We start from the raw sequence: 27465 nt of genomic DNA, 5'->3' as shown, positions 1-27465 counted from the left end.
ATGCCTGCTGGCCCATCGTCTCGGCGACTTCGCCCCCTCCTCGAATCGGAGCCAATCGAGGCGCAGGTGACCGGCGGGGAGGCGTGACCCGATCCCGGCGCGGGGAGGGGTGTGTGCGGGGGGACGAAGCGCAGAGCATCTTTGGGGCTCGCCTTCGCCAGGCTCCGTCCCTGCTCCCTCGTCACACACACACCTCCCCCGCCGGTAGTCGAGCCGTTCTGTTCCTTCCCTTCCTTTCCTTCTTGTGGCCATGTCGTCGCCGTCGTCTGGAGAGCGGTACGAGGAGGAGGAGGAGGAGGAGGACGGCGCCTACGAGAGCCAGGCCAAGCGGCTGAAGCCCAGCGCCGCTGCCGAGGAAGGCGAGATCGAGTACAGCGGCGCGGAGGAGAGCGAGAGCCGGCGGGACAAGCCCCCCGCGCCGCGCGGAGGGGGATTCTCCGGCGGGGTGAGGGAGGCGGCGGCCGCCGGGGCGGGGGCGCCTGCCGGCGGGGAGAGGAGACCCGCCAGCCGCCCCATCCCACCTCCCCTCGCGCGGGGCGAGGCTCGCGACGCTCCCCCTCCTCGGTGTGCCCGGCGGGGGGCGGTGTGTGTGCGCTTCCCGCGGAGGGGGGGTCGCATCCCGGCCCCGCGGCCTTCCCGCGGCGGGAGCCCGCTGGCCCTCTCCCCCGGGCATGGAGGTGCTTCCGGTGTGGGTGCGCTTCCCCCTTCCCCTTCCCTCCCCCCCCCCCCTCCCGCGTGGTCGGGGGCCGGGAAAGGCGGGAGGGAACAGGGCTGGGTCCTCTCCTCGCCCCTCTTCCCGCGGCGGGCGGGCGCGGGGTGCGCGGCTGATTGTTTCTCACCGTAGTTGCCTGGGGAAAGGGACTGAACTTGCAGTCTGCTCGATACACGTGATTTGGATTTTGCAGTTCTGAGATTGTCTCCGCGCCGTGGGCAGCTCGTTGCCTTTTGGGATATTGCCGTTGCAAGTTTTATGCTTGCCCTGTTGCTGAGTGTAACTATAGAAACGTAAAGCGGGGGAGGAAAGCGAGATTTCGCTCATCCTTCTGTTTTACCTTTGTGTCTGGCAGCATATGACGATAAGGCTGATCATAAATGACTGCCTCCTTTTTAAATTCTCTTGTATTTCTACTTTCTCCATCCCCCACGAGCAATGGTAATAATCATGCAGGTTCACTAAATTTTTTGCTACGTACCTTTTATTCTTCATGAATTTGTATCTAAATATCATGATAGTCCTTGACCCATAAATTTGGGCTAGCAATACTTTTGTGTCTACCGTTTGATTTCTTAGCTAGCTAAGTCAGGCTGATTGTAACCATTTTTCTTATTGACGGCTCTTGCTGTTCCTTACTTGAGAAAGCAAGATCAAGAAAACAGTGGTTTAACGGCAGACCTTGAAATTCAGAAAACCGCTGTTTCATAATTTGCTAAAACGAGCTTGTTTAACACTGGGATAAGTTAATGAGAAAGTATTTGCTGTTACCAACTCTCTGTCAGTTAAACCTCTTGATGGAGAGGGTACTGGCTAAATTAGTTCAAAAGTTCCCTGATAAACTGCAACAAATACATGTCTCTGGAGAGAACTATTTTAATTCTGTAATTGCTTGTGACAGAGCATTTTCTCTGTTGCAGTCAAGGCTTAGCAATGTGCTCTGTCTTAAAGGCTGGTTCTGAAGGAAATCCATATGCTTGCTTAAATGATATAAAAATTTTGTCATGTAAGAGAGCTAGATATTGTGTGGCCTTTCAAGTAGGAACAAGGTACTGCTCTTGCCTTTCCTCTTTTCTGCAGTATTTTATGAAATCAGCTAGTTTTTACTTTTTTCTTTTTTTCCCTTCATTCTGGGTTTGGGCTCTGACTGTCTTCATGTTGACCTCAGTATCTCGATTTATCCCAGTTAATGTGCAGGACACACTGCCCTGCCCTTTAGGTAGTGAGAGCATGGAGTATGTCTGTAACTTTACATTTTGGATTTCAAAAATGGCATGTGCTGAGTCTGGTGAGTAAAGAAACTGAAACAAATGTGTAGCAAGTCAAGAACATGAGGATCTTTTAGGCAGCCACTTGTGTCAGTTGTAGCGTGCCTCAAGGAGGTGTGTAGTCACTGACTGATCATTTATTGGCAAAGCTGTATTCGCAGGTCCAATAATGGAGAGGCAGAAGTTGTCTTGATAACTGAGATAGAAATAGTTTCTTCAGAATAAGCTATAACATCAAGTGGACATGTGAAAAATGAATGACTGAGTGCTTTTGTTAGTAACGTTGTGTGGGGCTTTTAATAGCAAAATGCCCACATCTATTAATTGGATGTAGTTAATGTGAATTTTAGTTTTTTTTCCTCTAATAGATTGAAAAACTTATTTGTTCTGTGACATATCTTACCAGTTTTGCTCCAGGGAAATGTTCTTAGCTTATAAAAGTTGTATGCGGTTCAGGGCAAAGACATATAAGATGAAGGTAGGCTGAGAGAAGGGAAGAAGTGTAAGTATCTTGGGTTGCTCAGAAGAGGGCAGGAAAAGAATAAGTGAAGATGAAGTAGGAGGAACTATAAGGAATGGGGAATTACAAGGAGAAATGGGAAGATGGATAAGCAGGGTAAAAATAGTGGTAGGAGTCTGGTAGCATCACTGTTTTTTAGGGTTTTTTTTGGTGTGGGGTTTTTTCCCCCAATTGTGTCCTAGAATATCAGTGAACTGTACACTCATATGGATTATATGCTCTTTGAATAAAAGCTGTTTTATATACCTGCTAGCAGGTTGGTGGAGTCTCCCTGCTGGGGTATATTTATTATTGTGGCATTTTGCTGTTCCTCTGGGATGGTTTCATTGGGTTGAATAAGCCCTTCATACCTCTAAGTTTCATTGTTTTTTTTAAATGGGTGCTTAGAAGTCTGCATATGAGATCCAGATGGGGAAAACCAATATGTATTTTGCTCTTCCTTCTCCTCTGTTTCCCACTTATGTGAACACTCGTAGGCCAGAGGTGTACCCTCTCCCTCATGGCTCGTCTCAAGGCTGAGGAGCATGGAGAGCCAGGAACAGACTAGAATCTTGACTGGGGGAGGAGTAGAAAGTGATCTTGCAGAAGTATCCTGTGGGGGAGAGTATGATTTGGAAGAACGACATTTACAGAGGCAATGTTGAGTGGTGGTGAAGAGTAGGCAGAGCACTCAGAATTGTGGTGTAGCGGAGGTCAGCACACTGGGAGAATGTGGGTTGCAAGTTGGTGTTTGGAGGGCCTTTAAGCTCCATCGCCTCTCCCTTCCTTAAATTTCAGTTTCATTGATAAATGTTGTATTTATACAACCTGTATTTTCTGTAGCATTCGCCTGCCTTGCTGTTTCTGACATGCCTATTCTTACATATTTCTATGAAATGAGGAAGATCTATTATACCCGTTCTTACAGCTGGGGAAGTGAGATGTGGTGTCAAAGTACACAAACCTAACTACAAGCTACCACAAGGTAAGATAGGGATGTGAACTTTCAGCTTCTCAGCTACTCTGCTGTAACTTCCTATGTGAAATGTTCTTGCTGTGTGGTAAATGGAAAACAGCTCACTTTGCAACTCACTTGCATCATGTCTGTCACAGGTAGCTGTGGTCGCAGTTGCTAGATGGCGGTGAGTTCAGATCTTCACCTATTTTGCAGCAACTTGTTCATATATCAATTTCTTAAATGAAGTACATCCTAGAAATTGGTTTTGGAGTAAGTGTAAATCGTCCTCCATGGAAAAAAAAGTAACTGTTACCTTCAGGATGGTTCTTCTAGTACCTCAGGCTGAACCTCCTGATGATGCTGTATATTGTATGGGATTTTGTTTTTCAGTGTTGTTTGTTTCTTTGGTGTGTGTTTGTTTGCTTTTTAAGGGATATTCGGATTGCAGTGAGCAGAGAGGAAAGTAGAATGGAGTATTTCAGTTGGAAGGGAGTTAAAATGATCATCTAGTCCAACTGCCTGACCTCTTCAGGGCAGATTCAGAATTAGCAGAAGGGACAGGCCAAATTGGATTCTGTTCTGTAGCAGTTGTAATCATTGAAAGCACACAGTGATAGAGTGTGCTAGGAAGAGGTATACATTAAACATTATACTCCAAACTCCACATCCAAAACAAAACTAAATTGGCAGGTAGCCTTCCAGAACATGGGGTGTGATTAACCTTAACCCCCTTCTCCTGCCTAGTTGTCCTGTCTCCCCTGCCCCCGAACCAAGCAACCACCACCACCAAAAAATAAAGCCATGGAACCTTGACTTTGTCTTGTTTGCTTGGTTCTTCTAAGATACTGTCTTACTTCACTGTGTACTAGAAATACTGTTGTCACTGCAAAGCTACAGGAATTGTAGGTCTCATGGAGAGAGGTGTCTTCTCTACCTCTGTAGGGAAGAGACAGAACTCCTCAAGTCAGGCAGGTGTGATCAGCAGGGATGAAGTATGGCAGGGCAAACAGCGTTAAGTAGTGCCATCGTCATGTAGTACAAGTAGCAGCTGAAGAGTGTGCATGAAATGCTGTTTATCTGCTTACGAAAGCCTTTCCTCATCAGACCATCCCCAGTAGGCAGAGCCGAGATCAATGGGGAGTGTGTTGTATACCTTCACCTGGCCTTTAAAGTGTAGTAGTTTTAGCTACCCTTGACATCCTACAAGGCAGTGGGATGCACATCAGTCTATACTTGGGCATTAATGAAGTTTTGGGCAATTACCTACTTAATAAGCAACCTTCTGGGGCTTTCCCCCCCAGTTCTGTCATATTTATAAAAGCAATTTCAGAGCATTTAAGAGCGATGCAGTGAGAGGAAAGAGTTGAGAGTGAATAAGAATCTGAATGGTGAGGGAATAAAATAACAGTATATTTAGGTACCTGGGGAGAGAATGTGAGGGAGGAGTACCATCCTTTTGCAGTGAGGAGGACAACAGAGATGGAGAAGGTAAGCAGAGAAGTGGTAAAGGAGCCCATGGTCCAAAAAAGTTAGAACAAACTAATAGAACTAGGGTGAATATACTACTAGAAAGTGTCTGGAGAAGGGATAAAGCACACATTTGTGTGCAAACAGTTGGTGAAAAAATCTCTAAACTGGAATTGGTGAGCAAGAGAGACATCATCCTAGAGCCCATGATGACTTTCTTCCTTTTTGGAATGGCAGATCACAATTTGTTAGCAAGAAACCAGCGATATATTTAAAATGTTGTCTACAACTATGTAGGTCACCAAAGAACGGATGTTAAAATGCTACAGCCGTTCTTTAAAGCTGCTTCTGTTGCAGTCTTACGTATGTGAAGTAACTTGTTTGTGCTTCATCTGCTTGATTATGCCAGCACTTCCCTTTGTGCCTCAGCTCTTTACAGAAGCTATATTTCAATGTTAAGCATTTTTATGTTCCTAGCTTCTTTCTAGTGGGAAACTTTTTCTGTCCTTGTTACTGTCTTGAGCACTTAGAAAGGAAGTCTGTTTCCATTATTTATTTAATAATTGCATTTTCTGTCCAGCTAATGATTCTTCAAGAAATGGTTATTGAGCTTCAAAAACCCTTAAGCCATATATATAGGTACAGCAGTAACATTATCTGATCTGTTCTCTTCGCTTTGGTGGAGTGCAAGTGTTGTGTTGGAGTTTTGCACAGAGCTTTTGTGCCATGCTGGGAGTTGGAGTTGCTGAAAGACTCCTTTGTAAGTGGAGGAATACTGGTGATGGTTAATCTGTACATGAACAGATGCTTTGATGTAGCCTTTGTCTGTGTGCCAACTGTAGCACGTGTAGTGTTCAAGATGCAGTGACCGTGAAATTTTGGTCAAAATCTGATGTTTTTCATCTCTGGGAAGAAATTATGGCAGCAGTTGAATGAGTTGTACACATTCTGACCTTTGCTGTGAAGATGCTTTATGCTTAAAGACACGTTTGATTTTTTCAAATCTAGTGGTTTTATTTCTCCCTCGTTTAGAGGAAATCAAGAATCATTCTAGATTTGCTTGATACTGCAGCTCAGTAGCTGCAACAGTTGTTTGATAATATGCATGTCTGCACTTCGTGAAGACTTTTTTGCACTCAAACATATGCCTGTGTCACATTTCCACGTCTTTCACCAATACACTCTGTGAATGTTACTTTGCGGCTTCCTGGCTCAGGACTGACTTGTGCTTGGTTTTTGTGCTGCTGTTTACCACTGCTGGTTGGAAACTATTTTGAGTAAAGCAGAGGCCCTCTGATTTGGCCATTTATAACCTCAGTGGTTTTATCTATATAAATTAGTTCCTGCAATGTTATGTAGATTGGGCCTTAATTTCATGGGAAGTGACTGAGATTTCACTGTTTTGTGGAGGATTTTTGGTGTTTTTTTTTTTTAATCATGCTTCTTGAGCTTCAGTATAAGTTACTACAATAGCAGCAGTGTAATGACTTTCAGTTCTTGCTAAAATCTACTATATGACATCCTACTAAAGGATGCTTTCTATATGGTGTTATGGGAGAAGGAAATTTGGCTTGGAAAGCCAAGTGTTGCTTTAACTACCAAAGAAAGTGGAATTTGTATTTGCTGATGGTTCTGAGAATAATTCCAGCTGCAGAAGTGCGGACACCTCTATAGGTGTGTAACTTATGCATAATGGATTTGAAGATGCAAGTATAAAAGTCTTAGTTCTTGAGAGTTTGTACTATTAGAAAGATTTGTGTCTTCAGTAGGTAAGCTTAAATGGACTGCTAATAAATAAAAATACAAAGGGATATGTGCATGTCAAAGAAACATGAACTGAAACTATAACAGAAGATTCAGCTGGGAAGGGGAGGGGGAGAAATACCATTCAGTTATGATCCACTCTCTGAAAAGCTTGACTTGATGTATGGGGGTGCTAATTAAGTAAGGTGTACTTGTAGTGAGTATTTGCTTCAGTGAGAAAATCATTGCTTATATGTTTGCCATCTGATTAGACAGAAATATTTTTAGGTGAGATTTCTTGAATGCATTAAAGAAAAGAAAACAAAAGAGAATGCAATGCATATCCCTGGCATTAACTGGGATCTTAATATAGTAGCAAGTACGCAGGGCAATGAATAATTGATTTAGCTTTTGATTGTTCTGTAGACTGTAAAGTAGAGGTGCCTGCTATCTTAACACCTTAGAGTACTAGACTTTGCAGGAAAAACTGGTAATTGTTAGTTTTCTTTTGAAGGTCTCCTTAGGCGCTTCTTTCAGCTTTGAAGAGTGTGTACGTATGTGGGTAAGGAACGTACAAGCTGAAAAAAAATCTGTAGCTCTGTTCCTTCTGTAGTTGCCCAAATATTTGCAGTTCAAAGTATTAACCTTTTATGGCTACTTTGATCACTGTAGACCTTGGCTGATTAATTCAGGATATATGTTATCTTATGCAAATATCACTAGTGGTGTTTTCCCACAATTGTCACAGCTCTTATTCAAAGAAATGTGTTGCCACTTAAAATACTTTCATACTGCAGATGAATAAAATGTAAGCTAAGCAGATTGTTCTGATGTCTGACAAAGTCTGTAGTGCTGGCTTTTGGTTCAAACAGAATGGTCAAATCCTTGCTTTAAAGAAAAAATACGTAATTGTTTTGGGAGAGTGGTGTATGGAACACAGTAATTAAACACACTAGACCAAATTTGTAGTTACCTAGAATGTGTTTTTCCCTTGAAACTGTAGTTCAAAGAGGGAAGAGAGGAATGTCTGTAGCTGTAGTAGCCATCATTGCGGTTACTTAATTACAGGAGCTGAAAGCTCCTTTGTGCTACAAATGAGAATCTCTAGTTCCAGAATATGCTATCCTACTGCTTACAAAAAGGTGAAAAATCAACAAGACTTGATCTGTTTGATCTAACACATTGACAGAGTTGCTAAATTTGAATACATCAACTTTACACTGCTGCTACCTGTATGAAACTTGGGTGCTGTTAATTACAGTATATTTTTGTGGACCCTTTATTATCTCTAATCTTTCTTTGATTATCTCATTATTGGCTTACCTAATTTAATTCTTTATTTTCTTACCCCCATTTCTTCGAATATACAAGGTAAATTTCAGCCCTATTTCAGGCTCTGCATGGAAAGATGAGCTGATTCCAGTCCAAATTCTTCAGTCACACAGAACCGAGACTGTCTGAAGTCATAGCAGTAGCTCTGAAAAAAATTCATAGTGGGAATTCTGTGTGCTAATGTATGATGGCTGAATCTGTTAATGGTAGTCAACCTTGGGGTGAAAAGAGAGAACATGCCCATATGTATAGAAATTGTGAGTTTTTAAATCATGTATGAAGAGTGTTCAGAATTAGAAGGGAGGTTGGGTTGTTTATTATTGTAAAAAGCTGGCATTTTCTTGCGTGGTGGGGCACAGCTCTGCATACATTAGAAAAACAATCAATTTTCATTTAGTTTACTGATGGCCCTTGTTTGTCCTTGCTTTTTTATCCCCCCAGCCTGTCTCAAACAAATATTGGTATAAACAATCAGGAAGAGTGTCAGAAATATTTTAGCTATTGTGCATGTCCAAGTACTTTTTCGTATGCTTTTAATGAGTAGGGTGGAAGACCTCCTGCAATTCAAAGAAGTGTTAAATAGGCTTTTTTTAACACTAGAAAAATCTTGCATGTGCAAACACATTAATTAAAACTGCAAAGCATTTTATTTTAAGTAGACTTTAGCAACTGAACTTGGCAATCTATTTAGAAAGAAAAGTTAAATTATTTAAAATATGCTTGGATTGTACATTTAGATGGCTGCTTCTGGACCCAGTGTAGTGCCTGCCAAATATTTAACTTTAGTTAATGATAGCAGGATTCTGTGTTCTGTGTTGAATTTAAAATGTTGTTTTGTTGCTAGGATGCCGGGGGAAGTCATCACAAAGTCTCTGTTTCTCCTGTCGTCCATGTCAGAGGACTGTGTGAATCAGTTGTGGAAGCAGATCTTGTGGAAGCTCTTGAAAAGTTTGGAACCATATGGTAAGTCAAGCAGTATAAAGTCATGTCTCTGGACAAGTTGGGAGAGTTACTTAAGTCTCTTGGACCTCTTTAAATACGTTACGATAGCTATTTGAAATCCAGAAATTAGTTAATAGTAAAGCATAAAGATTTTCTCGCTGTGTGAAGGTTCTGTGTTTCTGTACATGGCAAGTCTGGTCAAGCAGAGTTACACTGCCTGCATGCCCCAGTGTCTGCTCTCAGACTTCAGTAGCACAGCTAGTCCTGAGCTGTAGTTAAACTGAATTGCAGAACAGCACAAGGGTGGTTGCCTTTGATATAAATGAATATACCAAAAATAAGGATGGGCCACAGGGCAGATGATGCTTCTTCCTATGGTTTCGTATGGGAGGAGTGCTTGTTATATGGTAGGGCCTTCAGAATGAGATGTTTATTCAGAGAAAGGCCCTTCAAAGGTCATATAGCCTAAAGATTCCTCACCTGTCAACAAAATAATAAAGGTGAATGGGTAGAGTCAGCTTATTCTAAGTTTTCAGTGCTTCTTTTTGGAAACATGCATTTCTTTTAAAGTAAATGCATCTACTGAAGTCAAATAGGGTTTTGTAAATGGTGTAATAGGTTTTTTCACTGCCTTAATATTCAAATAATTGAATAACACTTGTACCAGTATCTTAAAATAAATAAATGAAATGAAGAGAGCACAAACTTGTTCAGGAATACAAATAGGTACTTTTTAGCCTGGAAGGTTTATTTTTCAAAAACTTAATTAGCTGACAAAGCTTCTTGAGTTTGTGTCTGAATTTGGTTAACTAGAATACTTCTTTTTTTTTCCTCTAAGGTAGTTTTGTGCCAAAAATAGTATTTTAAAATTCCTAGCAACAGCAGAGATGTTTAATGTGTTTTATAATTTGCATTTACTTTGATCCTTCATCTCCTAAGTTGCTTTAGCAAGTTGGGCTTTTTCTTAATATTAATTGTAGTTTTGGTAAGCTAGTAAATTATTAACTGTTTTATGTATTGGTTGAATGTTTTTACGCATTAAACTTTTTCAGGAAAACAACTGCTTATTTATCTTATCGCTGCATTTCTTTGTTTTGTGCCAATGCTTTAGAAATGTGTTCACCAGGTTTGGGAATTGTGAGCAGGGAGACCTACTTTCCTTTTATGTCCTCCTTAGAAATTGTTTAGAAAAAAAACATATCATATATGACAGTTATGGGACTTGGGAGTTGTTTTGAGTAAGCATGTAGGAAAACTTACTGTAATGTTTCTCTCATCAGCTATGTCATGATGATGCCATTTAAGCGCCAGGCTCTGGTGGAGTTTGAAAACGTAGAAAGTGCGAAGAAATGCGTAACGTTTGCAGCAGACGAACCTGTATACATTGCTGGACAGCAAGCCTTCTTCAACTACTCAACAAGTAAGAGGATTACTCGGCCAGGGAACACTGATGACCCATCGGGTGGAAATAAAGTTCTCCTGTTGTCAATTCAGAATCCTCTCTACCCAATTACGGTGGTATGTTTCTTCTTTTTTTTTTTTTTAGTAAAATAATAAAAGCAGCAATCTCTGTTACATTATTTCCATTGTGTACTATATGTTAAATTTTACACTTAATTTGAATCAGGAATTAAATTCACCTACCAAAGCTTTCCACCATCTTCACATAAGTAATATACTTGTTCTAGTAAAAGGTTTTTTGAGATGATTCAGTCGTCTTGTACAGATACTTTGCAATACATTTGAAGACTTCTGTGGTCAGGATTTTGAAATGCTTAAGTTGCTACATGCTTCTGAAATATTTCCAAATGTGTTGCCACAATATCAGGAATGTTATTTAGGTTTTAGGTTCTGATGGTGTATGCTTAAATAGAAAGTAATTTTTCCAGTAGGAGGGTTTATTTTATTGCAGTCCTTCATTCTTAAGTATTTCCTTTGTGGAAAGTTGAAACCTTCATCTGTTGATGATAACTCCAGTTTGATGGAATCTTCCTCACTTTCATTTGGGCTGATACGTTTTACTCATCAGTATTTCGAGTCATACCATATATACAGTTGCATCCTAATTTATTCCAACCTACTTATGGCACACGTGCGTGGTTTTTTTTAAATGATACAGATATTTTTTGCCAGTATTTAAGAATGCATGTTTTCTCATGCATTGAATGCTTATATTTTTCCCAGAGATTTTATAGTGCACATTGAATTGCACAGAAATACTTCAGGAAAAATTCAAAAAGTCTGCTTTAAATAGACTTGTAATACTGTGATATGAGCATAAATTATTTGTTCTTAGGGAAATATAGGGGATAGTATGACTCAATCAAGGTGTTTGGGTTGTGTGGAACCATATAACTTAATGCAAATATTAAGGTTTGTTTAATATGCCATATACTATGTTAGCAAATTGATTGAAACTTAGTATTCCTGAAATTACTTCAAGCAGTTAGTTCCATATCATGCTTTTTACTTCACAATATTGTGCATATTGATAGGCTTTTGCCTGCTAATTAATTTCGTGGATGATGAATTTTCTTTCTCCTGTCAGTTTTCTTTATAGAAAAGCATGGCAAGGTATGAGTTGCTTTTTCATCAATGTTTAAAAATATAGCTGCTTTGAGCTGTGTGAACAAATCCACTAAGTTGAAGTATTCTTTGCATGTGACTGTAATACAAATTTTGGAAACTATGTTTCATTCATGCATTTTAAATTTGGCTATTGAATGTAGATGCTTGAGGAAACTGGTAGCAGAAGCATCGTTCTGGGCTAGGAGAGTTTCATGGAAATTCTGAGGATGAAGACTCTAGCGTAGTAGCGCCTTTTTGAAAACACACACACACCCCACACACCCCCCAACCTTTTCCTTACCCCTGCCCCCAACTGTTTGTCTAGAGTATGCCAATGAGCACTAGAAACATTTCCAAAACTGCTTGCAAGCATCAGAGCTTGTTGAAGATAGTGTAGACTAGTAGAGTCATGGCAACTGGGAAGAGCAGTTGTACCAATAACAGCTGGGAATGTGATGAGGAAAATAAGTTTTGCACTTGGCCAACGGGTTAAAGAAGCCGTTAACTTAAGACTGCCTCAGGCAAAGTCTGCATTATCTAAAAAATAAAACCAAACCAAAACAAAAAACCCAACAAAAACCCACAAAGCCCAACACCACCTCTTCCTCTTCAACGCTTTTTTTCTCCTTAAGTTTGACTTACATTTAGATGAAATAAATGAAAAATTACAACTAGTTTTAAATAGCAAGTCTGAATAACTGCAATAAACTGTTCCATAGTTCTTAAGAGCTTTTCTTTCAAAACAAGATAAAGTTTTTGCACAGAAATTGGTCTGGTCAAGGGCATCTTGTGGAGGAAGCTAAATTGTTATGAAATTTTGCTGCAGCTTATTTCCTCCATTACAATTGTGACCTGCTTCTTCACTAGCAGAATTTTTTGAGGGGTGTGGCAGTGAAGGACAAGAAGGGTAAGCCAACTGTATTTAGTTCCTAATTGCTTTCCTCCCCTTTGTAATGGGAGTTTGGTGTCCTGAAAAGGTTTTGCCTAAGGTGTCGTATCTGGGTCTTTGAAGTTCTGTTTCCCAGTTTTCTTATTTGTGAGCAGAACTTTGTCAGGGATTTGTCTGTAATAACAGTTGTTACTGTCTGTCCAGCTATACATCTGCTGTTGCCTCTTAGTTCTCGCTTACCTTCTAAACCTTCTGTACATGCATGAGGAAGATGTGGTATGCCTTGGCAATTGAAATGTGTTAAACTTAACTATCAGCAAATTCTGAAATTAGGTTGCTGCACCTCCTTTTTTGTGATATTCTAGTATGTATATAATGCTAGTGTTAAATTTTTTATTTAAAAATCCCATATTACTGTATCTGGTGAATCATTTGATTGATTTGGTAATCTAAAGTAGCTGAATTTAAACAAACAAACAAACAAAAAAAACCTCTGTGTGTGTGCCTGCTGGCTAATGACACTGATAGCATTTTGAGTAGAGCTTACATTTTGAAAGACAACTTTATTTTTTAATTAAGTGTCTGTGAAGAGATCTTCTGAGAGACAAATTGTGAATGAAAGTCATATGCCTGAAAATTAATGCCACCTAGAGCTGGAAAGTTTTCAGGACTCTTCTCCTGAACAAGAGGAGATTGAAGGCAGCTGTTTCTGCTGTTGAGTGTGCATAGAAAACATACCTATAACTAATCTCATAAATCTTATTTTTTAGGGGTTCAGGCTGCCTGAATCCTTTCTAAAAATGTCTGTCCATCTTCTGAAAATCATTAGGTCTCCTCTGCTTGCTTCATTTAGCTACGCAGAACACTCTGGAGTGTCTGGAGCAAGGCATCCTGACAATGGACAATGTTTTTGGGTGGGGTTTGTTTGGTTTTTTTTTTTGGGGGGTGGGTAGTTTGAGTTTCAGTGTAATATGCCCATATATTAATACTGGAGTTATATCACTGCAGCCAGCAATAAATATTGTCTTTTCCTAGTTTCTTGTTGTAGGGGGGAGGATGTGGGAGTGGGCCTGTTCTGCTTTTAAGAAATCCAGCATGCTCCTCACCCCTTTGCCTCCCAGTTGCTCTTCTATTCTGCAGAACATAATAAATACTTCTTTCCTTCTCCCTCTTGTCCCCCAAATAAACATGAGGATGTACACTGAAATCTTGGAACGAACACTTTGGAAGTATTGGGTTTAGATATAAAGAAAGGAAGGGAAAAATAGATTGTGGTAGTGTGTTTCACCGAGATGTCAGTGCCTTTGCCTGCTAGGTTTAGCTTTGAAACTGGCTGTCTAGTAAAGCTTATGTGCTTTCAGCTGTTTGAGTATGATCTAACAGGTGAATTGTTTCAAGAAATCACAGTTCCTGTTTGTTCAGGTTCTCAAGCCTGAGTCTTGGGGATTCTGAGTATGGGTATATAATAATTCTAAAATAAACTTATTTTTCTTGGCCAAATTCATGCTGGAGACTAGTTTCTGGTACCGTGTCTGAATTGTTATGTGTAATTGACTGTTGTTTGAGATACTCTAGCACCATGCCATAAGCCTGACATGCAGTAAGGCGAGCTTTTGTGCTTACTGTTTGGTCCCCCTGCAGCACTGAAGACAGTCTTGAATTTAATTGGTTCCCTGTAATATAGACAAATTCTGGTGAAAGCTGAGTGTTAACAATGAGTTTGCATGGATCCAGTGTTTCCTGTCAGTTTTCTCTGCCTTAAGCGGAGAAGCACAAGAACCACTTGCAGTGTCTGATTGAGGTGAATACGATTAAAATTCTCCTTTTAATAAGCAACCTAAGCTTACATAATGGACTACCATCAGTTACTCTTCTGAAAATGAACATGAACAATTAAAAAAATCCTCAGCTGCTAGATTCTTATGAAATGTGCTGCAACTACAGTGTCACTTTGTCTCTCTTTGATTTGGTAAAACCAAAACTGGTAAACTGCAGTGCATGCTTGAAAGGGAGCACAGCTTGAGACACAGATGCAATTACTGGGTTTTAACACAGTTGAAGATACTTGTTGAACTAATGTTTGCATGAGTACTTCTTATAGAATTTTTTCCCTGTTTTTCAGATTTCACTGCCTGGTACTATAATAATGAATAAAAGTGCTAATCATGAATGTAGAAATTGTAAAATTAAAATGAAAAGCTAACAAGCCTTTTCTTTGCTCTTTGGCATTTAAGTGCCAATGCAAGAAAATGCTCTGTGGACCTAAAGTGTTTGAAATTTCATATCTGACTAAAATATTTTTTTTTTCTTCTTCCTTAGGATGTCTTGTATACTGTATGCAACCCTGTTGGAAAAGTTCAGCGCATTGTTATATTCAAAAGAAATGGAATACAAGCTATGGTTGAATATCCTTTTTGAGTGCAATTTTTTTTGCTGTAGGCTCTTGACTGCAGATGGGATTTAACGTGAGAATGTCAGAAAAATACTGTGTCATTTTGAGACCAAGTTATATTTTAATTTCTCTAAGATGTAATTTTTATGTCTGTAAGAGAAAATAGCACTAACACATTTCATCTTTATAGGAAAATGACGTTGTCAATGATGGTCTTGATAACCATGTTTATAGGTGGCCCTAAGGCTAATAATTGCAGACATTAAATATGTCATAGTTTTTAGAACACATTATACACAAAAGTTTCTTAGCTTCTGCCCATGTTGATACTCAAGAAATGGGTAAGGGATTGCAGAGGTGCAGTTCGACTTCTTCAGACTCTTCTAAAATAGTTCTAATATATACTGCTTGTCTTACTATTGTGACTTTAATAAAGCACGAGACAAACTTAGGCCTTCTTGACCTGTTAATCATGTGTTGAGATTTCCCTGCTCTGTTATCCTACTGTTTACTGTCCTTGTAGCATTAAGTTGTTCATGGGATGAATGTTTAGAGTTGTTAATGTGTTACTGTGGTTTGCAAAGTCTGAAGCCTGATATGATTATTCCTTAGTTTATAACACACTGATAGCCCTCTTACTAGAGAGTGATTACCCTGCATTTCTGAGCTGTTATTTGGACAAAATTGTACCAAAATCTCAGAAATGGTGTTGTGATTTCAGATGCTACAATGTGGCAGGTTTCATTAGTGGGTCACTTAAACATATGGCTGCACTGATGATTTGCCAGGCAAAAAGAGTTATTCTAGCTTCCATAAAAGCAAACTAATTGCTGTTTATCTGTGTAGAAGGCTTCAACTGTGTGTCCTAACAGACAGTAGTCTGACTTACTATGATAGTGTGTCAAGTTTGTGGTAAGCAGTGTTGTCTGGATCAGATGACTTATACAGTTGGGGGTTATTACACATCTTGTGAAAGATTAGGGAAGTTGTGGGGAGGATCCTGCACATACTCTGAAACTACCGTACTTCTGTTGTTTGAAATAAATTCTGCAACATTCCTTTTATTAAACAGAAAAACAACCAGCCGTTGAAAGAAAACTCACAAATGTGAGCAAAGTAATGCAGCAGCATAGGTAAACAGTTTGGGGGGGAGGGGAAAAAAGTGAGCTTCAAAACAAGCCTTGTCTGAAAAGTTCAAAATTTTACTCAAATTTCAATGCTAACTGCAGTACCTGTTACTTTTGCAGATGTGGTCCCACAGCTCTAGCCAGTGTCAAACAATTTCTTAGAGGTCTGGGAAGCTTAACTTTTCTCACTCTTAAATTGCACATTACCTTAGAAGAAATTTGGCTTCAGGAATGTGGTAGAACAGAAGGGATATGCTACTGATACAGACTACTTCCAAAATTTCACTAAATTATATCAAAGGATGGTGCAAAATGTCTGGCCTGCTGCAAGGTTCAGGCTTTCTGACACCATATGTTATTGAGTATGTTTGAGATCGTTGATTGCTATGTGCCAAGGCTCAGGTATGTTTTCCTGCTAGTCATAGAACTAATCTTGGCGTCTGTAGAGGATATAAAAAAAAAAAACCCTACGTGTTGGAGCCTGGTACCTCCATCTGCCTTGAGCAGTGCATTTAAAGCAAACTGCTGCTTGTATTTTTTGGTGCAAGATGATTATTTGTGTATTCAAAGTATCTCTCTTAGTTCTGTGGTTTTATTTGGCTAACAAGCTGAAAAGGGTGTAATTTTCTTAGTTCTTTTCACTGTAAAGTAACTAATGAGTTCATGTTTTCCTTACCCACAAGTCCCTAGTTAATACTAGCTGTGAGAAGGGATACATTGTCTTAAGTCATGCCTTCTCACCCCTGAGCTCTGACCCCTTCCCAAATGATGCAGCTTGAAGTTTCCCTTCAAATATTCTCTAGGCTTGCTGGTAACTTTCTGTGTCCTCTAATGAAAATTACTAAATCCACAAGAATATCCCTTTCCAAACAGTGTAAGCTCAGAACATAAACAAAACTTGCACTTGCACTGAAGAATTTACTAATTTATGAGTAGTCTCTTCATGTCCTGCTTACATCTCAAAACCGGGTATTTTACACAAGTTGAACCCGTATGTACTTGTTGGTCATTTTATATTAAAGTCTGTATAGAGTTCTTGTAAGGTATACAACAGTGAAATATCTGCAGGCTACAAAAATAAAGTCATATCAGAAGAAAAGGACATGAATGAGATACCTGGGGAAAAAAATCCTTAACGTGATTTCTACGTTTGAATCAGTGTTTTGCGCCCAGAAGGCGAAGGCTGCACTGAATGGAGCAGATATCTATGCAGGATGCTGCACACTAAAAATTGAATATGCAAGGGTAATGCTTGGACCTTCTCTTTTAATTTTACTAGAAACATATATATAATCAAGACTTAACCTTTTTCACTTTTACTTTATTTGAACAGCCAACTCGACTTAATGTCATTAGAAACGACAACGATAGTTGGGACTACACTAAACCATATCTGGGCAGACGAGGTAGGTTTTCATATGTTATCGCTGTAGATGTTTGACTGTACTAATGACAATCCTTTATATGTGGTCAGGCTGTATTGCAGTAGTCATTTCAAAGCAAGCCAGTGCTGCTGAAGGCTGTGTTCACAAGCCAGGAAATTAACCCTGAGCCCTAGTGCCCCCTACTGCCGTGTGCTTGAGCCACTTAGTTCAACAAGGAGCCCACACCTGCAAGCACGTTCGCAGTTCTCAAGGACTTGCATTTCTCCAAGCAGCTCTCTCTCTTTGGAGGAGAGGAAACCTGGTACAGACTATTCCTTACAAACTACAAACTTGCACACTGCTTCTCCTTCGAAAGGACTCTTTTTCCCCTATGTTGGACAAGGCATTAAGAAGGATAGAGGACTTCAGCAGGCTGACTCTACACTTCATCATGCACCACATCGGCATCAGCAAAAAACCCAAACAAACAAACAAAAAAACCCTCTGAAAAAACTCAGACTTGCAATTCACCTTGTCTGCATACTGCATGCACCACCACCACAAGTTTTTTAAAGGAGGACACTTTCAGTACTTCAGATTTGTATGGGATGAATAACATGATAGACTGTACCCATTCTGTTCAAGTTTGTATGTATGCTGGTCTTATTTCCCTTAAAATTACAACTGAAAGATTGAGAACCTCCAAAATTAAGAACGTCTCTTGTTGATATCATTGACATTGTAATCTCTTCATTACTTGCTGTATGAGAGTTGCATTCAGTCTTAACAGTGTAAATATTGTCTAGTAGTAGGGAAATTTAATTCTTATCTGTAGATAGTTGGAACTGAGCAGTGCAATATCAGATAGGTCCCTCAGTTATATTTAAGTATTAAAATAGGGAGATTCATAATTGGTACAGGCATACTGTCTCTTAAGTATTCAGCTGTAAAAATGACCAGAGCTTAACTCATGTCAGTGGAAACTATGACTATATATGTAAAGACAAACTGCTGTGTAGTCTAACTCCTGTAAAGTGTTTATTTTTAAAAAAATCTGTAACTACTGAGTGCAGTGTTCAGTAACTTATGTACAATCATGTGTGCAATGTAAAGTTAGAAAAGTGAAGACAATGTGTCCAAGCTAGAGTATCTATTTATCAAAGGCTATATGAGAACAAGGGCTTTGGCTGTCTCAAGTGATATGCACTTTCAAAGTAATTCTGCAGAGACGCTGGGCTTGTAAAACTGTTGTACAACTAAAAACTTAGGGCTTGATTTTTCAAAATGAAGTTCTTGTAAAAAGTTAACAGGGGAGCTACAATATTGGTTGTAGCTTGTAGATCATGACTATTTGTATCAGGATTCAAATTTTTTTCTCAGATTCCTGAGTTAAAAAAGGACTTCTGGAGAAACTCAAGGGCAAGAAAATCTGAAGATTTGAATTTGAAAAATCTGAAGGATTAATTTGACCCTCATATCTTTTGATCATTGCAGTGTTTGGAGGCTGACTTGTAACATTGTGCATCTAATTACATTATGTAATTGGTCTGCAGATAGATATGGCTGTATGAACTACACATTCCCCAAGCTAGAGAAAACAGTGGAAAATGAAAAACTTAGGATAGGTACTGCTTGCTCTTTCTCAAGAACTCTCACACTACTCTTTTGTTTTCATTAGTTTGACAGCCTGTCTCTGTTTTCTGTACATCGCTATACTACACATAAGAGGAAAAGAATTAGACTTATATTTTATGTATCTATATATCATGCTATATTGTGTATCGCATGATTTTTTTTATTTGCTGTGGTCCACATCCATTTATCTAGAAAACGGGAATATAAATTATTGAATGAACACTGGAATGTGCTTGAGAAAGCAGGCATCTAGAGCAATTTTGCCGGTAAAGTAATCCAGAACTTTTTTTTTGGAGAGAGAATTTTCATTTGTTCTTCAACTTACCTCTGCAGGAGTGTTGTCTGGCTTTTGAACTTAATGTGACCTGAGCAGTAGGGATCTGGCTGCAACAAACAAGATTTTAGCCCAAAGGAATTTAATTCTGAGGCCAGGCATGCTAATACATCCTTTCAGAATTTCACACCCTCCCTCAAATCTTAGGAAGGAAATGCATTTTGCTAATGATTATTTTGTTAAAAGAACTGCTTTTAGTTCTTTATGGTAACAAATTACAGACCTCCTGATAGTATTTCTTCACTTAAGTAAACTTCCTGCTGCTATAAACCCTTATTGCATTAGAATAAAGTGAAAAAAACAACCTGACTTTTAGTAGAAAGTTTGGTGTTTTGTTTTTTTTTTTATACATAAAGTTCAAACTGTAGCTCGGGTTTTTTTTTTAGGATTTAATTTGGTGGCAATACCAGCATACACAGTGACTCAAGGACCTGATTTAAAAACAACAAACTCCAAGCTTAAACTAGATTGTAAAGAATCTTTCCTTTCAGAATTATTTTTAACACAGATCAATTCTCATGTTTTAATGCCTGTTTGCACAAGTATTTGTACTGGCACAATTGAGGGACTTTGTTCAAGGAAGGAACAAGTATGGGGCAAGGAGAGAGCAGTGGACTACACCATCATGAGGAGGAAGTATTTGTCAAACTGTTCTGCCAGAATTCTTTATTTAAAGAATATAGTCCTTTACTACTGTGTGCAGTTTCAAAGGATTTAGCTCCACATACTGGAATTATAAACTTGATTTTTCTAAAAGATGATTACTGCATACAGTTTAAACACTCAAAATATTTGATATGACTGCCCATTGCTTTCTAGAGCCAAGAACCAGAGCTGTTACCCTGGAATGGGAATAGGAAAAAAAAAACTTTACAAAAGTAGTCTTTCTTCTATGTATTTGAAGGCATTCGGCACTGTTCTTTTTTTATTGCCAAAGTAAATATCTGACTTGGAACCTGTCCTCAGAATCCTGAGCAGAAAGGGCATGTGTTTTCATCTCCCACTGTTGTGTTGTCTAATGCAAATAGTTCCTGTTTTTCAGGGGAAATAACCTCCAGCTGCATTGGGCCAGAGTTGCCATTTTCAGCAGTCATACTTAAATTTCCTGGGAACTGTTGTAAACTGATAAATGTCTTGCCCTGTCTTTTCAACATGTTTTTTTTTTTAATTGTGAGAAATCAATTGTTGCTTACCACAAAGAAATCTGGAAGTTGTTTAGATTTTCTTTGTCACACAGCCTGGATCTGATTAGAAAATACAGCTTTGGCTGTGATGCACTGCTTTCCTCCAGTAATGTAGACCCCTTGCTTAACTTTATATCCTAGAGAACTGGGTTTTCTTAAAGGATTGACTGTTGTTTAAGTGCATTATTCAGTGATGTTTTTCTTCAGTTGAAGTCCTATGTGCTGCTGATAATGCAATAATGTACAATCCTTTCAGCACGCCCATAAATCAGTAGGTGTTCTGTAAATATATATGTACACATATGTAATGCTCTCTGTTTACTGATTATGAAACCATGTAATACAGGTTGTTGTTGGCTTATGCTGAAACTTCTTGAAAGAAGCCCACTTTGAAAATGTGTTGCTGTTGAAGCTAATATTATGATTCAGGTACTGTCTTTCAAAAGTACTGCATTTCAAATTTGTTTTAAGAGACACATAGGTAAATCCTGCTGTATGGTGTTATCTATACTAATGTGTGGTGTCTGTTTAGGAAAACTGTTGGGTATTTCCATAAACTTTAAATGTCTTCATCTCCTCATTGGCCACTGCCCCCAATCAACTTAAGTGCAATTTGTTATATAGATGGCAGTCTTTTAATTTTGGTGTCCCAGGGCTACAGCTTGTGGTTTTAAATGTATAATGAATGAGAAATCGTTTATAAAATTAACAAGGACTCAAATTACTTTTTTGCTTCTTAACTAGAAGCTTTGTGTCTTAACTGGAGAAATCAAGTGAATAGTTGTGCTTACTAAACTGTTTTCTTTCCCTTCCCGCATGTTAGACAGAGGGAAGGGCCGCCAGAGGCAAGCTATTTTGGGAGAGCACCCATCATCATTTAGACATGATGGTTACGGTAAGTAACACAGGATGACAGGTGGTTATGATTTCTTTACATGTTATGTGGAATTCTAAATATTCAATCAATGCTTAACTGTGGACCCCTACAGCATGAGTAGTTCACTATTGTGCTGTATGTGTGGTGCTGTCGGTCCATGTTCTGAAAATGCCAGTGATTCACTGAAATCCAAGTGCATTTATTGCTGTACCTCTTCCTTTCATGGAGAGCTCTACAAATTTATTCTTTGGAAGCAGGTTTTCTTTTGGTTGCCATCACCCTAGCAATGGATAGAAAATGACTTCTGTACTGGGAAAGCAGTATTCTTCCAGAAAATGGCAACATAACTTAATGGTTTGATGCAACACAGAGCTCTTTGATGTTCTTGCATGCAAAGCTGTGAATAGTGGGCTTTGCATTTCTTCTAATTTAGCTAATTCTGAGATGGTATAGCTATGTGACTGTATAAGAATGATGTTTTGGAATTAGTGCTATAAAGTGATAAAATTGTTACCAGTGCTATCTGTAAATGAAGATCTGCTGTGACTTACATATGTTGGACCAAGACCTCAGGGTTGAGAAACTAATGTCCCCAGTTAGATGTGACTTCTCTGGTTATTTACACGCCTAACTGTAAGATGCAATGTGATTTGCCTTACCTCCTTTTTTGCAAATGTATTTATGGTATTTTGCAATGTAGGTTGACCTTCTACCTGCTCTTTCCAAAGGTTCCTCAAAACTCCAGAATTTCCAAGTTCCACCCTGTATCCAATGATGTTCTTTTTTCATTCTTCTGATATACCCTTCTACCTTAAGTAATGTGGCTGTCTCCTCCTATACCACTGTCTCCCTCTCATTACTGCTTTTTGCTGGGGTAAAAAAGACAAAAAGTTTCTTTTATACTTTGCATTTGTGAATTTCACATTAGTTTTTGTCTCAGAAGAACAGGGATCCTTTCCTTGGTCTGTAATACTGATGTTCTCTACCAGCAGAAGTACTGCATATTATTATCATCTCTTCATTTAAAACAACAATGTTTATTTCAATTAAACTTGTCATTTTACCTGTAGTGGAAAATAGGACAGCTTCATTTTGCATTGATGCAGGGGTTTAAGTATTCCTGTTTCTTCCAAATGAGCTGTTTGTAGAAAGGCAGTCTAAGGCAGTCTTCTCTTGTCTCTGGAAAAGAGCTGTGTCCTCTCCTGACCTCTGGCTAAAAGAGGCTTTTGGCTTGTTTTCCCTACTTAGGAATATTCTTTCTTGGTGTCATGTAGCTCTGTAAGTAGACATAGCAATATTGCTGAAGGTTTATTTTAAATATTTCTTCTGATAGGTTTGTATTCAAATATTTTGTATTGTGCAGGAAAGATACTATTTTTATAATTACTGAAATACTTTTTTCACTTGTGTAGTAACAATACAATACTATGAAACAGCTTTTTACTTGTCTGGTAATGTAAGAAGAGACTTGGAACATTAATAGGGGTTTTTGTTGGAGTGGTGTTTTTTATTGGAAAAAGAACTAATGGAATCTTCTGTAACATTGTTTTCCCCCCTCATTTAAATATGCATTATGTTTGTGAGCTTTAGTGCATGATTAAGTAATGAAACTTGTTTCAAACAATATGAAATAGTCTTTAATCTCCTTAGGGTCACATGGTCCTTTGCTGCCCTTGCCAAGCCGGTACCGAATGGGATCTCGGGACACTCCAGAACTTGTTGCTTATCCATTGCCCCAGGCATCCTCCTCTTACATGCATGGTGGAAATCCTTCTGGGTCAGTCGTCATGGTTAGTGGGTTGCACCAGCTAAAGATGAACTGTTCAAGGGTCTTCAACCTGTTCTGCTTGTATGGAAACATTGAGAAGGTAAGGCATAATTTATTAGAAACTTGGAAGCTACTGTAGTATTAATTGTTTTGGAAAAAGCCTGGCTGAGATGGTCTAAAAATATTTCCTAATAACTTACAAAACTCTTGGGCTGTTTGTTGCATTGTAATTTTTTCCCTTGCCTATCTTAGGTGAAATTTATGAAGACTATTCCAGGCACAGCACTGGTTGAAATGGGTGATGAGTATGCTGTGGAAAGAGCTGTCACACATCTCAACAATGTCAAATTATTTGGAAAGAGACTTAATGTCTGGTAAATACGTTTTATCAGATTAATAGTCTACCAGTGGGCAGATGGAATGAGGCTGCAAACAGTCAATATCCCATTGTTCTATTATCATTGTTGGAGTTAACGATTTCCAATTTGCATCTATTATTTATTTATTACTATTTATAATTTTATTAATAAAGCATATGGGCATTACATGGATTGGCTATTAATAAACTGTATTCCCTAATGTGTCTTATCCATCCTTTCGATGTTTGTTTTTCAAGGCAGGTGTCAAATCCAAGCCATTTTGTTCTCCTATTTCAAAGTTTTGTAAAGAAATATCAATAATCTGCGTGCAAAGTATGCAAATATTAATTATTCAAGAAACTTTAACTATATTTATCTGTATATGTATATCCTTAAATCCCAGTGTGTCCAAGCAGCATTCAGTAGTTCCAAGCCAGATATTTGAACTGGAGGATGGCACGAGTAGTTACAAGGATTTTGCAATGAGTAAGAATAATCGCTTCACCAGTGCTGGCCAAGCATCTAAGAACATCATCCAACCACCCTCTTGTGTGCTGCATTATTATAATGTTCCCCTGTGTGTAACTGAAGAAACATTTGTAAAGGTAGGCAGTTGAAATGACTGACATATAGTGCTTAGGGGTTCTATTCTAGCTTTACACTGTGCTACTTCTAAAAAGAAATAACTGGGGTAGTTACAGCATAGTGACTGGAAGAGAACTGGTTTCTAAAACAGGCTTGTAGTGTCTCTGTATAGAAGCTGCTATATTGTCACAATTCTGGCATTACTCTCTTATTTTTTTAATGTGAGAAACAAGATCTTAAAAATAAAGTTGAGGAGCGTAATGTGTTTTGGAGGAAGGGGAAAAGACTCGTATAAGGTGAAATAACAGGAGAATTAGGAATACAATTCACAAAAGGTTTACTGACTCCCTGAGATGGTTATTCTAATGACTGCTAGGATGTGTCAGAAATACTTTTTTTTTTTCCCAGCTCTGTCTGAAATTTAACTCTGGTTCATGAGTGGTGTGCTTGTATGTACAACTTCTGACCTACTGTATTGAAGTGGGAATGTCAAAAGGAAGAATTTGTTTATTTATCATGGGACAGCATAGATATAGGAGCCTTGTTTTGCATAGTATAGAATGGTATTATAAAGATTTACCAATCTAAACAGTTTTAAAATAATTTGCCATAAATTCTTGGAAGCTTTCTTAAAGAGTCGGTGTTTTCCTTTTTGTGTGTCTCTTCCAGGATCTTGGAATTTTTGCTAGTGTGTTTATGTGCATTTTTACTGGAGTTTTACCTCTTATTTTATTTTTGTGACAGTTATGTGAGGATCATGAAGTTCTCAGCTTTATTAAATACAAAGTGTTTGATCCAAAACGTAAGTAAACTTCGACATTTTTGGGGAGTTATTTGAATTCCAGTTCTGATAAGAGCACACACTGTCAGGAGACGTTACTGATCCCCTCCTTCCCTTTTTTATTTCTCATTTTGACAGCTTCTGCCAAAACACTGTCTGGCCTGTTGGAATGGGAATGTAAGACAGATGCAGTGGAAGCCCTCACTGTACTTAATCACTACCAGATAAGAGTCCCAAGTAAGTAAATTTTACTGATCTTACTGCTCTAAATGTTTTTCTTGTTTTCTTTCATATTGATACTGCCTTTGTAAAAGGTGAGGCTTCTGCAGCTAAAAACTCTGTTATTCTTGTTATATGTATATATGCTATATTTTATATGTGTATATACATACACAGAGATACTGTGCTATATATATTACAGTATACAAATACTTTAGAGATTAAGTACTGTAATATATAGTTTAGGTTCCATTAGTTTCTATCTAAATAACATTTTTTCTCCTTAGTTTTTGAGTCAACCTGTAGAATTCAAAATATGCTCTGCAACATTGAAGTTACGGAAAGATGGGGGAGGGGGTGGAATTGGTTTGGGATGAAAAGAAGGCAGGTAGGAAAAGCATTAATATCCACTGTCATCAGAATAAAACCTAATGGATAATGTCTTACTGAAGCTTTTTATATCTTTCACAATAAGTGCAGAGAAATCTGCAATATCTTTGGGCAGAAAGTTCTTTAAGTTACGCAGTTTACTGCTCTAACTGCTCCTGTAGTGGGTTCTCTTTCAAATGGGAAATTGTGAGGCCAAGCTCCAAACTAGTAAGAATGGAGGGGGAGTTTACCTGCTAAACAAGTACATAATAGGTGAGATCTGCACTGAACAATTAAGATGGCTTACTAGATTAAATGGAATCTTTCCAGGTGTTCACAGACATAACTTTGAATCCAGCTCAGTGTCTTTAAAGTACCTCAGTTATTTTAAACTACCTTCTCCAAACTTACGAATTTTTCTCCCTGTCAAGTGTTAACAGTTTAAATCTTTCCTGTCCTCCACCCCCAACCCCTTTTGTCCACCTCCTCAATAATGGACTAAGATTACTTAATGGGTAGAATTTTTTAAAGATATTTTGATAACCTACTGTTCACAACTTCAGATTTATCTCATTTTGGAGAGGTGATAATAGCAGAAGAACTTCCTATTTCAACATGAAAAAGACAAACCCTAATGTGTAATCAAATACAGCTATCACAGGAAGACAGTATTTTAAAACAAGGACTGCTGGTTAAGGTTTGCTGTAATAAGATTGTCTGAGGCTGCCTGAACCAGGACTTATCTCCCATTACCCGAGAGGCAAATGTGTGCTGCCATCCATGGGTCTTCGCAGCCTTTCCAAACAGAGGGGGGTTGTTCAGTGCTTTGCTTTCTGGAGAGGCCTGAAGAGTGTGCTGGACATCCTGCTGTTCTTTTCTCAAACACATGTAAATATTGTCCAGTGCCACTCTGCCTCTGATAGAAATGCCACATTCTAAGTCTTGGCTTCCTTAAATACTTATGCATTTTGTCTTTAAAATTGCCTGTTAAATACTAAATAGCCCAGCTAGGAAGGGCAGCAGTAATAATGGTAAAGCCTTTCTTGTGTATAGTACATTTGGAATTCTATGTTTCCTTGTAACCAGATCCATCACTTTGTTTTTATGTCTAAAAATGCTGGTCATCTGGTGTCTGCGGTGGGGATAGGCAGGGAGGTGTGAGCATTAATCTACAGAATTGGTAAACTTGCCAGATTAGGCAAGGTGATATTGATCAGCAGGAGAGCTATGCTCAGTAAAACACCCTGAGTGTGTTACATATTGTCTCCTGACAGATGGCTCCAACCCTTATACCTTGAAGCTTTGTTTCTCTACTTCATCCCATTTATAGAGAAGAGGACAGCATGTTAAGAGCTACGTTCACCTTGATTTGCAAGTTTAAAACTACACCTCGTTCACAGACCTCTAAAGTGGTGGTTCTAATGTTGCCTTGTTTCAACTTAATTCTAATATCTTTTATCTTGTTTTATAATAAATGGATGTTCCTTCATAAATGCAAAACAGATTTTTTCTTTTTGCCTCTGAGAAGTACGTGTTGTAAGCTTACTACAAAGTTTGTATTTTGTTAGTGTAGTATCTTCAAATGTCTAAAGAAGCACCAGTAGTATAAACAAGAATGTTTTCTTCCAAAAATGAAATATATTTGCATTTTCGATAATGTTAAAGATTAGTATTTTTCCATTTATAGTCTTAATTGGCAGATAGAACTATTACATCAGAATTTTAAATGTAGAATTTGTTTTTCAGTATGTTAAGTAGTGAAGTATGTTGCAATACTAAAAAGCTTGTATTTATAAAATGCTTTAATCAGGTTAATGTTGCACATACCGCATTTTTAGTAGTATAGACATGATTTACAGTTCAAACAAAGCTAATGTAGAAATTTAAGTATGTACATGTGTATGGTGTGAATTCATACTTATTTAAAGTGGTTTGTTTTTTAAAAAAACCTATTTTCCATTTGCATTAGCATGATGCCATCTATAGCTAGTCCCACCATAGGGGCCTTTTAAAAATTAAAATTGCAAGCCTGTATCAATGTGTTCATCCTCATTTTCCATAATTTAAACTTAAAATCTTTGGTGTTTAACATA

General features: G+C 38.5%; 1 protein-coding gene across 1 annotated transcript; it reads left to right on the top strand.

Annotated features, from left to right (window-relative positions):
* The first annotated feature begins 97 nt into the window (after positions 1 to 97).
* Positions 98 to 27465, top strand: HNRNPLL (heterogeneous nuclear ribonucleoprotein L like). Its single transcript, XM_064446596.1, has 13 exons — positions 98 to 445; positions 8824 to 8942; positions 10202 to 10439; positions 14698 to 14783; positions 17046 to 17142; positions 17231 to 17303; positions 21238 to 21309; positions 22942 to 23159; positions 23312 to 23433; positions 23822 to 24023; positions 24748 to 24805; positions 24923 to 25021; positions 26647 to 27465. Exons 1-13 carry the CDS (start codon positions 251 to 253, stop codon positions 26700 to 26702), a joined length of 1635 nt encoding a protein of 544 aa, XP_064302666.1. The 5' UTR covers positions 98 to 250; the 3' UTR covers positions 26703 to 27465.

Source organism: Phalacrocorax carbo, chromosome 3 (genome assembly GCF_963921805.1).
Source record: "Phalacrocorax carbo chromosome 3, bPhaCar2.1, whole genome shotgun sequence".
NCBI lineage: Eukaryota > Metazoa > Chordata > Aves > Suliformes > Phalacrocoracidae > Phalacrocorax > Phalacrocorax carbo.
Note: the sequence above shows the minus strand (reverse complement) of the source record. Positions and strands in the feature narration are given on the sequence as shown.